Here is a 12,350-nt window from a genome sequence, read left to right on the forward strand (position 1 = left end):
TACCTCCCGAGAAATGGATTGCGAGACGACTCAAGACACGGAGCGCCCACTACGTCGTCTTGGATGGAGAGCTCCCTCGATGGACCGCAACTAAAGTATTCTTGAAATGCATCAACAGCGAAAAAACACATCTTGTCATGGCCGAAACGCATGAAGGCGCTGCAGGAAATCACTCGGGAGGTCGAGCACTCACTCTAAAAGTCAAAAGCCTCGGCTTTTACTGGCCAACGATGAACGCGTATTGCGAAGCATACGCTCAATGATGCGACCAATGGCAGCGACACACTTCGACAATCCATTCCCCGACAGAGCTGCTACGGACGATGACAGCACCATACCCTTTTATGCGATGGGGAATGGACATAATCGGCCCTATGCCAAGCTTTCGATAGAAGCGCTTCGTCCTAGTCCTAACTGACTACTTCACAAAGTGGATCGAGGCGGAAGCTTTCGCAAGCATAACAGAAAAAGAAGTTCAACGGTTCGTTTGGAAAAACATCATCTGTCGCCACGGCCTACCCTACGAAATAGTGACTGATAATGGCTCCCAGTTCATATCGAACAAGTTTCGAGAGTTCTGCGAAAGATGGAGAATCCGACTAAACACATCGAGTCTGCGGTACCCGCAGAGCAATGGTCAAGCTGAGGCATCCAACAAGATCATAATCGACGGGTTAAAGAAACGCCTCGACTTGAAAAAAAGGATGTTGGGACGATGAACTCGACGGTGTTCTCTGGTCCCATAGAACGACTCCTCTAGGAGCAACGAAATCAACTTCTTTCTCAATGGCCCACAACGTAACTAGTCTACGACGGTCAAAAATGCCGCAGAACGTCAAAAATGTTGCTCGATGCTTTGGACGCTATCGAAGAACGACGCAACCAAGCCTTACTCCGCATCCAAAACTATCAGCATCAGATCGAGAGCTACTACAACAAGAAGGTCAAGTACCGACCTCTCGAACTGGGTGATATTGTACTCCGCAAGGTGTTCGAAAACACTAAGGAGCTGAACGTAGGCAAGCTTGGAACTAATTGGGAAGGACCGTACAAGATCGCCCCAGTCATTAAACCAGGAGTCTACCGACTCGAAAGGTCAACTGGCGAACCTTTTCCTAGAGCATGGAACTCCATGCATCTCCGAAGATACTACTCTTGATAATGTATCTAACGACCGAGCAACTGCAAAGTTTTACTCGATCAAACCTCAAAACAAACGAGTGAATGACAACCAGTCACTTTCACTCGCAAAAAAAAAAAACGAGTGAATGCGCATCCACTGCCACTTTCGCTCACCAAAATGGAACTACGAATGGCTTGATCCTCCTCCGGAGGTACGTAGGCAGCTTTAACCGGTCCAGCTATAACCAAAAAATCAAAACAAATTCCCTCAACGATAGGGAGCGCAAATCGTTTTGGCGATGTTTATGCACGACCACGACCCTGTCTCTCGGACTAACGTACTAGCACTCGTACCCACTAACGAGCATGTCCTGATCAGACACGTGCTCGGGGGACTCCCGGTCGTATCACGGTCCCAGCCAATACGATCGAGACGACGGATTTCAACCATCTTATGATCCTTCGAATTCAGGTTTGGCCAACCCAGTATTCTAGGATCACTTTGAGACCGATTGAGAACCGTTGTCGCTCAAAAAAAAAAAAAACGATTTTCTTCGAAGTCGAAAATTTAAACCTTTCGATGACTCGAACTGACTGCATAAAGCATCGAGATTCGGTAAACCGAATGATCGATCCTTCGGTTTACCTCGACATACTGACGGATCGCCGAGACAAATTCGTTAGGATCTAAAGTCCGAAACGAAATTCAGCGACTCATTGAAAATCCATTGGCATTTCCAAGTCCAGGAAACCTCGTTTCACGACTAAAGCAAGCTTTGGCTAAAAATTTTAAGTCTGAAAACGACCAATATAGAATTTATCAGAAGTTCAAAGTTACAACAACAAAAGCCTCGCAGGGATAAAAACAGAAAGCTAAAAGAAACAACAACAACACATAAAGTCAGTCTTCAGCGCGATCAAAGTCTTCTCCGACGACTTGAGCTCCAAACTGATCAGAGGCACTTCCAGGCCCATCTATTATCGGATCAGACGGGTTCTCAACTTTGTCGATGTTGCCTTGACTCGAAGACCCCCCGAAAGTCCCCTCGGTTCCTTGTGGATTGCTCTTAGGAACCTGTTCATCAGACTTCTCCCCGCCGTCTTTCTCAGCTGAAGAATCGGAGAGTTCGAGCAGATCCTCGGGATTCGATCCCGCTCCATCTTCTCCCGAAGGAAGAGTCCGAGTCACGTCGCTAACTCCGAGTGTCGGAGTCGACAGTTCTTCGTTCACCACGAGGTTGGACGCGACAGGAGCCGGGTCCGGAACAACTGGAGCAATCATCGGTCCAGAAGCATCCTCAGTCCTTTTGACTCCGACGACGTCTCCTCGTTCTCGAACGGACAATTCCTCGAGGTCTCTCTCAGTCGGGTTGTTCGATCCCTCGATCACATGATCACCCTGAGAACTCGTGGGTGTTTGAAGAATGGCTGCAGTTCCAATGTCAATCAGATTCACGTTCGACCCATATGGATCAATCGTCGCTGAGACGTTCTCGTTAAGAAAAGAAGACGGGAGGTGAAGAGGAGATAGGCAGAGAAGCTCTTCCGGGATCCCGCCTACGGTCAAACTATTGGCCTATTCTTCAAAAAATTTCTCCTGTTCGGCGAATAAGTCGATCGTCTCTTGCGGGATATTGATCCCACTCTCCTTGAACGCTTCGAGGCATCTCTTCGTCCCGAAAGCCTGGCTCTGCAGGGACCTCGCTGTCTCAAAGTCGACGCGACGTCTCTCGAGATCTTGGATCTTAGTGAAACGCTGGTTGCATTTTGCGATCATGGCCGTTTGAACGCGGACTCGCTCTTTCGTCACCTCGTAGCTACGAGAGTCCCGAAGCCGGTTGATTTCCTTCAGATGCCTTAAAGCCGTGGTAACCTTCTTGCTCTCCTAAGCAGCTTTCTCTTGCTCCAGAGTGGCTTTCTCCCATTCGAGGCCCCTAATCTTCTCACCGGCGGTCTTGAACTTGTCCTTCAGCTCCCCGAACTTCTCCTTAAACTTCTCCTTTTGAGCCATCTTCGCTTCAAGTAGCCGACTCTGCTCCGCTGCAGCCTTATCGATTGTCGCCTTAAAATCACTTGCACGAGCTTGTTGGCTTGCTTCAGCTTGGAAATAGTTTCCTTGAGAGCCGTGTCGTACATCTCTACCACGAAATTCACACTCCCGTCACTCTGTACAAACGAAAGAAAAGGTTAAAACTAGAAACAAAAAGAGAAGAGGCAAGACGAGGAAAGCAATCCTTACCAGAACCTTAGTCCTCGCTGCATCGACATAGGCGTCTTTGAAGATGAAGTATTTAACCGGCGGCATGTCTTTTGCGCCACCCCAGATTTGCCGAACTAATTCAGCACATTCCTTCGGAGCGTAAGCGAGCGGCGTGTCGCCATCGCACTTAAACTCCACGTGATCCGGGGACTTGACCGGACCCCCCTTCGAGGACGAGCCGCTACGCCTGACCGCCGAAGGCGCCGCGGGAGGAGATTTCTTGACGGAAGCAGGCACGCTTCCCTCACGAGATGATTGCTTCTTTCTCTCCAACGGAAAGTTCGGAGACTCGTCCAACTCAGCGCTAGTTCGAGCCGCGACGTCACGGTTAGAGCTATCGAAAGCAACGAGCTCTCAGCCTCCCGAATCTTCGCCGGGCTCCGATCGCTCTCCAACGGTCCTCTTCTTCTTCTTCTTTTCTTTCTTCTTCCTCTTCATTGGAGGCTCATCAGGTTCAGACCCAGCACGAGCCTTAACAGAAGCAGACAAACTGGGAGCAAACCTCTTCTTCTTATTGCCGCCAGTCGCCGACGGCTCAGTGATCCCTTGACCAGAAGACTCTTGCGCAAGTTCTTCCCTCGAAGATTCAACGTTAACCGGATCTGCGGTCAGTGCTGGTGAGATTACAAGAGAAAGAGGCCCAGAAGAAGTCGTCTCGCCAGGAGTCGCAGAAGCATCTGCCTCACCAGGAGTCGCGGAGGATGTCTTCTTCACCCCGCCCAACTTCTTCTTGATTAGTGCACTTAGATCTGGAAGCTCTTTCATCTCCCTAGCCGCGTTGATCGCCTTTTGCTCCGCACGAGTGAAAATAGAGAACCGCCGTTTGTTCCCAGTAATTAACGGAGGAAGATCAGATCTCCAGTCCCCTGCGAAAAATCGATGAGTCGAAGTCTGAAAAGCTTCCTCACAAACGGACACAGAGCAAGAAATGAGTGTAGAAACACACTAAGGAAACTTACTTCTCGAAATTCTATCAACGACTCGTCGGATCCTCTCGACAGTAATATCCTTCCAACTTACTTGAGCAAGTGATGCGACAGCTCGAGCGCTAGCTACAAAATCCTCAGGATAGGTGGATGTATCCGGATGTTAAACTACAATCAAACACAAAACCATCAGGAGGGAACATAAGAACCGACGGCAAACTATCAACAACATTCTACCAATTCCATGACTCCATAAAAACCGAAAGGAGTCTCCGGGCGGCTCCTCGAAGGCGAAATTGTCCGATTTAACATAGAAATAGAAGCGCTGTTAGTTGTTCGTCCTGTTGGGATGGTCGACGATCACGTTGTAGTTAGGCCTCATCTGGATCGAATACAGTCCGTCTCCCATCGACTTAGGATATGTCAGCTCCTCGAAAGTTCGCACGCTCATCGACACATCAATCTCTGCCGCTAACGCTACCGAGAGACGGAACGAACCGTTTAGGAATTGGCTTATCGCCGCATCACGACGTCTCGCATAGGACGTGACGAGTCTAGGAATCGGAAACCAAAGTCTGGTCTCGTTCTGATAGGACTCGTACACGCATTGAAAACCCACCGGAGGAGACCACGGTCTCTGAGTCTTCGTCGGAATCAGAAAGTAACCCCGACTCCTCCACACGCTCTCAGCAGCATCTTCACATTGCTAGGGGTTGAACGAGTCTACTCGACGTTCTCCCATGCTTGTCCCTCCACGACAGAGGAACACATCAGCTCCGTCGCTAACGCCGGAAGGTCCTCGAAGATGTTCCCATGGTGATAGCAACATGGGACAAAGTCGGGAAGAGAAATTTCTCCCTCACTCGCTCACCGTATATCGCAATTAACGCGGCCGTCTCCCTCTACCCGCGAAGTTGACGCGCCGCATCAGCGACAAGGACCCGCTGGGGCGTGTCCATGTTCGCTGTGTCCATCATGGCATCGCGATGAATCGTCTCGAAATCAGAAGAAGAATTCGACTCGATGACTCGCTGAGGACTCGATTCAGACCCCCTCGCCACTGTCTTCCCTTTCTGTTCTCTGGAAAGCCTACCGCCCGACGACATTCAGGAAATCTAAGGACTAAGAAGCTGGAGAGAGTAGCAGAAAGAAAGAGAGAGAAAGTACATGTGGGTTCGATGAGGAATGAAGAAAATGAGAGGTGAGAGGGGTATTTAAAAGGAGAGACTGCGCACCCCGAGGCGTCATCATTACACCTAGATGGGACTATGTAGGCCCATTTAGGCGCGTGAAGTTCACCGTGTCTCGCGACGGTTTGACTTCTCGAGGTAAACCGGAACCGTTTTAGACCAAATCCAGCGATCGCAACCAAAGCCAAAGGAAACCGCCAGTTCAAACCAATCCAATGAAACCGCGAGTCACAAGCAAGCGAGTCGTCCGTGTAGTCGAGGAGTCGAGCGGATCGCGAGTCCAGAACAATTATCTTGTAAACCCTATTTCCAAATTCACTGAGTCGGCTACGCTACTCACCAGCGAACTGGGGGGACTTACTGTTGGGTATGGGTCTGACCCTCCCAAAAGGCCCACATGATAATTGTCCTGACACATAATCAAAACAGGTTAGCTCGGCTCGTCGACTCACGAACCAGTAGTCGGCTCGACTTCAGACTACTTTTAGCCGACAGAGCGAATGACCGTAAGTCATCGGCTTGACGACTCGGTTCAGCGGCCCGAAATCTCGGTCCAATCGTCGAGAAGGCCCGTCAAAGCGAATTAGGTCAACCGGAGACCGTCTATAAAAAGAGGAGAAGAGGCAACGATGAGGGGATCCGCAAATTACTACACTCATTTTCGGCTAGATCTAGGGTTTCATATCTTATCATCTCGCCGACTTGTACGGTTCGACGAACTAGCTTTCGCCGGACTAATTCCGATCACTCTATTTTCCCCTTTTGTAACTCCGTTTCGACTCATTGATCTAATAAAATACGTTTTTGTCTTGACCCACCGACGAAAACTTGTCCTTTTCTCTTTACTAGTTTATCGACAGTCTCGGTTCAAACAACGGTAACAAACTCAGTCAATGGGAAAAGAAGAACAGAGAAAGAAGACAAGCGTACGTCTTCTTCAGAGGCTTATCGGGTAATGATCTATTGGGCTTAATAATAATTTCTCAAAATAATCATATCTCTGAATCATCAATAAGTTTTAGGAACTTTCTCTAACGTGATCATAATATGAGAATTTGTATTGCGCAACGCAACTCAGTGAAGGGGTTGTCTATAACTCAGAAATTGATTGAACTCTAGTATCCTATGAACCTTTTTCACCTTGGATCTTTACTCTTGCTAATGATATCGCAAAAGATCTTGTAAAGCCTTCTTACTTACTGGATCTTAGGCATTATGTGTGTTTTGGATAGTCTTGTGACTCTTGTCTAAGGCATTAACATTGTAAACCACTGTTGAAGTTAGAAACAATGGTGGTTTTTGTTTGATAAAATATGTTTTTGAGATTTCACTGTGGTACACGGTGTGTTTCTTGATATATATTGCATTTTCTAGGTTTTGACGGTCGAATGGGTATTTTGTTGTAACGGAGGATTTCTACATTCAGATCACTTCAAAAGCCCAGCAACCAATTAGCTGAGGGTAATGTCGTGAGAAATGAAAATAAAATTGTGACAAAGGAGTTCAAAGTATTGAAAAGTCTTGTCTTTTCCTTTTAATGCATTTTACAAAATATCTTCTGGCAAACATAATAAAATCAGCGAAAACGCAATCAAATAGTCAAATTCAACCTATTACTACTATTGATTAAAAGATAATTGATAAACTATATAAGGCGTTGAATATTCACAAGTGGAGTGATGTGTTAGTATACTATTTTCGCGGCTGCGTACAGATTCATACCATTAAATTACTTTTGTCGTCTCATTCATCTCTTTGATTTATTGAATGGGACTTCAACACTGGAGGCGACTGAGTCAAGATTGGCGTTGCAGTTTCTTGTCTCACTTATTTAATTTTATATAATATTAATAACAAAATATCATTGCGTTATTGTAAGAACTTAAATATAAAGATATATTCATATTTTTAGCTCCACTATTATTAATTTTTGAGAGCCTCCCTCCCTTCTGAGTTCTGATGATGCAATATTTTGTTTTTGTCTACTTTTTTAGATTTATAAGATAGAGTTGTGTAGTGTTACTCTTCTGCATATTTTAAGAAAATATACTTGTAAATGGTGTACCTAACCAATTTCAACGCCGTCTCAAATCTTTCACTTTTTGAGTTTTGAATATGAAGGAACCTTAGAAATTTCACACAAGTTGATTTTCTAATATAATATATATAAAATAAATGATACAATCATTCTCCCTAAAACCTACAGTATAAATCTCCACACTCCCTTCTTCTATCTTCACCACCACACAACACAAAACCTCTTTCTTTAAAGAACTTGGACACAAAGGATCCAAAAATGGATGCTATGTCTTCCAACTTCACTCTCTCCAAGATCCTCAACACAGAGGATCCATACAGCTCCGTCATGCTGGCCGCGGCTGCTCTCCTCGCCGTCATCTGCTACTTCTGGATTCAAGGAAAATCCAAATCAAGAAACGGTCCACCGTTGCCTCCGGGACCTTGGCCACTTCCCATAGTCGGAAACCTCCCGTTCCTAAACTCAGACATCCTCCACACGCAGTTCCAAGCCCTAACTCAAAAACACGGCCCTCTCATGAAGATCCACCTGGGTTCCAAACTAGCTATCGTCATCTCTTCCCCAGACATGGCTCGCGAGGTTCTCAAGACACACGACATCACTTTTGCCAACCACGACCTCCCTGAAGTGGGCAAGATCAACACGTACGGTGGAGAAGACATCCTCTGGTCTCCTTACGGCACTCACTGGAGGAGACTGCGTAAGCTTTGCGTCATGAAGATGTTCACTACACCGACTCTTGAAGCTTCTTACTCCACTCGCAGGGAAGAGACACGACAAACCGTTGTCCACATGTCTGAAATGGCTCACGACGGAGCTCCGGTGAATCTTGGAGAGCAGATCTTTCTTTCTATCTTCAATGTCGTGACGAGAATGATGTGGGGAGCGACTGTTGAAGGTGAAGAGAGAACAAGCTTAGGAAACGAGCTCAAAACCCTAATCTCCGACATCTCCGACATAGAAGGAATACAAAACTACTCTGACTTCTTTCCTTGGTTCGCAAGATTCGATTTCCAGGGACTTGTTAAGCAGATGAAAGTCCACGTCAAGAAGCTAGATCTTTTGTTTGATCGTGTTATGGAGAGTCATGTCAAGATGGTCGGAAAAAAAACGGAAGAAGAAGAAGATTTCTTGCAATACTTGATTAGGGTTAAAGACGAGGACGAGAAAGCTCCTCTCTCGTTGACTCACGTCAAGTCTTTGCTTATGGACATGGTTCTTGGTGGTGTTGACACGTCAGTCAACGCGTCGGAGTTTGCAATGGCTGAGATCGTGAGTAGACCAGAAGTTTTCAAGAAAATCCGACAAGAACTTGATCAAGTTGTCGGCAAAGACAGTATAGTTGAAGAGTCACACTTGCCTAAACTCCCTTACTTACAAGCTGTTATGAAAGAGACTCTTAGGCTACACCCAACGCTTCCTCTTCTTGTCCCTCATCGCAACAGTGAGACCTCGGTGGTTGCGGGGTACACCGTGCCTAAAGGCTCAAAGATCTTCATCAACGTGTGGGCCATTCATAGAGATCCTAAACACTGGGATGAGCCAAATGAGTTTAAACCTGAGAGGTTTCTTGAGAACTCGCTTGACTTCAACGGTGGTGACTTCAAGTACTTGCCTTTTGGATCAGGTAGGAGGATTTGCGCGGCGATTAACATGGCTGAGAGGCTTGTTCTGTTCAACATTGCGTCGCTGCTTCACTCTTTTGATTGGGTGGCTCCTAAAGGACAGAAGTTTGAAGTTGAGGAGAAGTTTGGGCTTGTTCTTAAGTTGAAGAGTCCACTTGTGGCTATTCCTGTTCCGAGGTTGTCTGATCCTAACCTCTACACAGCTTAAGTAAACCGAAGTAAGAAGGAAAAAGTTTGCTTCTGAGGAAGTTGACTGTAATTTTATTTTGTTGTGGGAGTTTTTTAAAATTTTAATGTTTTGTAAAAATAAGAAAGTGTCAAGACTCATCTCTGGTTATATATAATAAAAAGTTTCTTTAATATATTTTTGGCTGGCCTACATATCATGTTTTGTCTGAATAATAAATATTATAATAGTCGATACCACAAATTATAAGCTGGTTGGTACACTACAGTAATAGCAATTCAATTAATGTTCATACTCACGGGCTTGTAAACTCCAGATGTATGTTATGTGTGTAAGGCTCGGACATGATTGCGGTAGAACAAACTTCCAAGTGACAAAAAGAGGATTTCAACAGATACAAAGTTTAGGTGGGACTAACTGATATGTGGCAGTTCACCAAGTAGAAAGAGAAGAAAACCGATTAGTATTAGAAGAATGATAAGCTTTATCAGTTTCAGAGGAATAAAGCTAAAGAAACAGAAGAGAAAAGCTAAATACGTGCATTGGAATGCTGAGCTGGACAAATGAAGCTTGTTCATTGGTTAATAAAGTTAGTTAGCTCTTGAGTTGACTATAAATAGATGTCGTTAGAGTTTTTGGACCGAGTCTTTCGACTTGAGGAGAATCTCGAGTGGGTTAGCAATCACTAGTTCGTTTGTGTAATCAATCAATGGAAATGTACGCAAACTTTATCAAAGAACTAGCCCAAGTTCTGATCCGTTGAGATTAACAACTCTTAGGCTAATCTACACATGAAACAACATGGAGAAACATGTCGTGTGATTTTACAAGGGAAGGTCCGTCAAATTATCTCAAGGAAGAATGTGAGGGCACAACATTCACTAGAGCAAAGGCTATTGAATTTAAGAATGCATGGCGCTTGACATGGAAAATCTTCTAGCGACCAGCTGGTACAAACAACATGGAAACAAAATATGGGTAGTTGAACCCAAAAAAAAAATGTGAAACAAGAAAACATAACCATGTATTTCAATCGGCTTTATATTAAACCAAATGTGATAATTAAGTTATCAACATGTCCTGATGTCCGCATGTCTAAACCAGAAGCTCACTAGAAAATTTGGTCAAGGGCGCAGTCCAGATAAACCAAGATCATCAGCAAACGAGCAAAACCAAATTTCAAATCCCATAGGAGGAATCAATAGAGAATGTTCCAGCCAGTAGAAGAACCCACAGGGCCAAAAACCGAAAAAGAAAAAAAAAATCATAAAATAATTTTGAACCGGAAATAAATTAAAACCAAATTACAGTTGAACCAAACCGCATTTTAATTGAACCAGATCCTTAAATCGAGGAGCAAAGTATAAGGATTAATTGTGAAATAACCAAAAAATAATGGGAAATTGGTTTTTTAGTAGGAAGGCAGAGAGAGATAGAAGAGAAATAAGGAGAGAAGGGATGATTTTGGCTAGTTAGTGAATTTCGTGTTTTTTTTTGTATATTGTACCTAATTTTCCTAAAGTATATCCCTTTTTTTTCACTCTACGGTCACGAAGATTTCACCTATATGATATCTCTATATATTAAAAAGGAAACATTTGACATAATGTGTTCACACTATGTTCGTCACGTGGCAGTTTCACAACGATTTGAGAATAAATAACTGACATGTCACGTGTAGAGAACTTTTCATCCAGACTCTACATAAATTTTTTCACACTATATACTAATTTACATATTTTTCAATATAATACTCATTTGCATGGTTTCATGGGTTATACAGATGTTCCATATAGAAAGACAATTTGCAAGAAACTAATTGACATGTCTTCTCCTTTGTAAACCTCTCAAAAACACAATATACTCCTGTGTGTTTTTATCTATACTAAACTCACATGCAATTTTACTGGGCTAATATATTACATGACACGTTTTATAAAAAGGGAACTCAAATCACTTTAGAGAGTGGTTGGTTGAAGGGTCTGGAAGAATGTGAGGATAAAGAGACTTAGATGAAGAACATTGAAGAACAAAGAGAGAGAGAAAGTAGATTTCGGAGAAACTCTATTCCCTTAATTTTAATTGTGGATCTGGATACAAATATTTAAAAAATACAAGTTGCCTCAGTACACAATACAATAAAATATTTATTGTTTAAAATATCTTCAACGGTCTCCTTCTCTCTTCTTCTTCTTCTTTGCTTCTCAAGTCTGGTCTTCTGATTCTAAACTCAAGTCTGGTGTGCTTTACTCAAATCTGGTGATCCTTATAAAGCCTTATAAAACTTTATAAGTATTTTCAAGTCTGACAGCTTAATTCTCAAGTCTAGCAGCTTAATTCTGCTTCATGTCAACAGAGCCAGCGTCACATGCTGGACCTGGAAAGCTTGTATTTTGACCAAGGTGGTCTCCTGATGGCGAATAAGAAGTGTGACCTTCCATCTGGCTCCTACAGAACTCACGACAAGGGATATGAAGAAGTTCATGTGCCAGCGGTTTCTAAAAAGGTGGATGTCAGTGAGAAGCTTGTGAAGATTGCTGAGATGCCAGATTGGGCTCAACCGGCTTTTAAGGGAATGCAACAGTTGAACAGGGTTCAGAGCAAAGTGTATGAGACTGCCCTGTTTAAGGCAGATAACATACTTCTTTGTGCTCCAACTGGTGCTGGGAAAACCACACTACAAGAAAACATCGTAATTCTGACGGACATTCTGACGGAAAATGAGATCCTCGGAATATTCCGACGAATTTCCTCGGAATATACCGATGAAATACCGAGGAAATCATATTCCTCGGAAAACACCGACGAATATCCGAGGATATATTATAGCCGTTAGAGAGCCGTTGGGAGATTTTAAAAATTCCGAGGAAATTTCGAGGAAAGAACCGTTGCCATCGGGATTCCGTTGGAATTTCCTCGGTACTGTCGGCAGCATTTCATCTATAAATACCCACACCCCCAACCTCTTCATTCACTCCATTTCTTCATCCTCTCACATAATA

General features: G+C 44.1%; 2 protein-coding genes across 2 annotated transcripts in view; both read left to right on the plus strand.

Moving 5' to 3' along the window:
- The first annotated feature begins 7,692 nt into the window (after window positions 1-7,692).
- Window positions 7,693-9,525, plus strand: LOC106335346 (geraniol 8-hydroxylase-like). The gene has a single exon (XM_013773846.1). It carries the CDS (start codon window positions 7,795-7,797, stop codon window positions 9,367-9,369), a length of 1,575 nt encoding a protein of 524 aa, XP_013629300.1. The 5' UTR covers window positions 7,693-7,794; the 3' UTR covers window positions 9,370-9,525.
- A 1,718-nt stretch (window positions 9,526-11,243) lies between these two features.
- The window catches only part of LOC106331065 (U5 small nuclear ribonucleoprotein 200 kDa helicase-like), a 27,066-nt gene continuing 25,959 nt past the window's right edge, over window positions 11,244-12,350 (plus strand). The window contains 2 exon segments of the mRNA XM_013769418.1: window positions 11,244-11,328; window positions 11,706-12,020. Of these exon segments, the coding sequence (XP_013624872.1) occupies window positions 11,244-11,328; window positions 11,706-12,020 (400 nt within the window).

This window comes from Brassica oleracea, chromosome C3, assembly GCF_000695525.1.
Source record: "Brassica oleracea var. oleracea cultivar TO1000 chromosome C3, BOL, whole genome shotgun sequence".
Lineage (NCBI taxonomy): Eukaryota > Viridiplantae > Streptophyta > Magnoliopsida > Brassicales > Brassicaceae > Brassica > Brassica oleracea.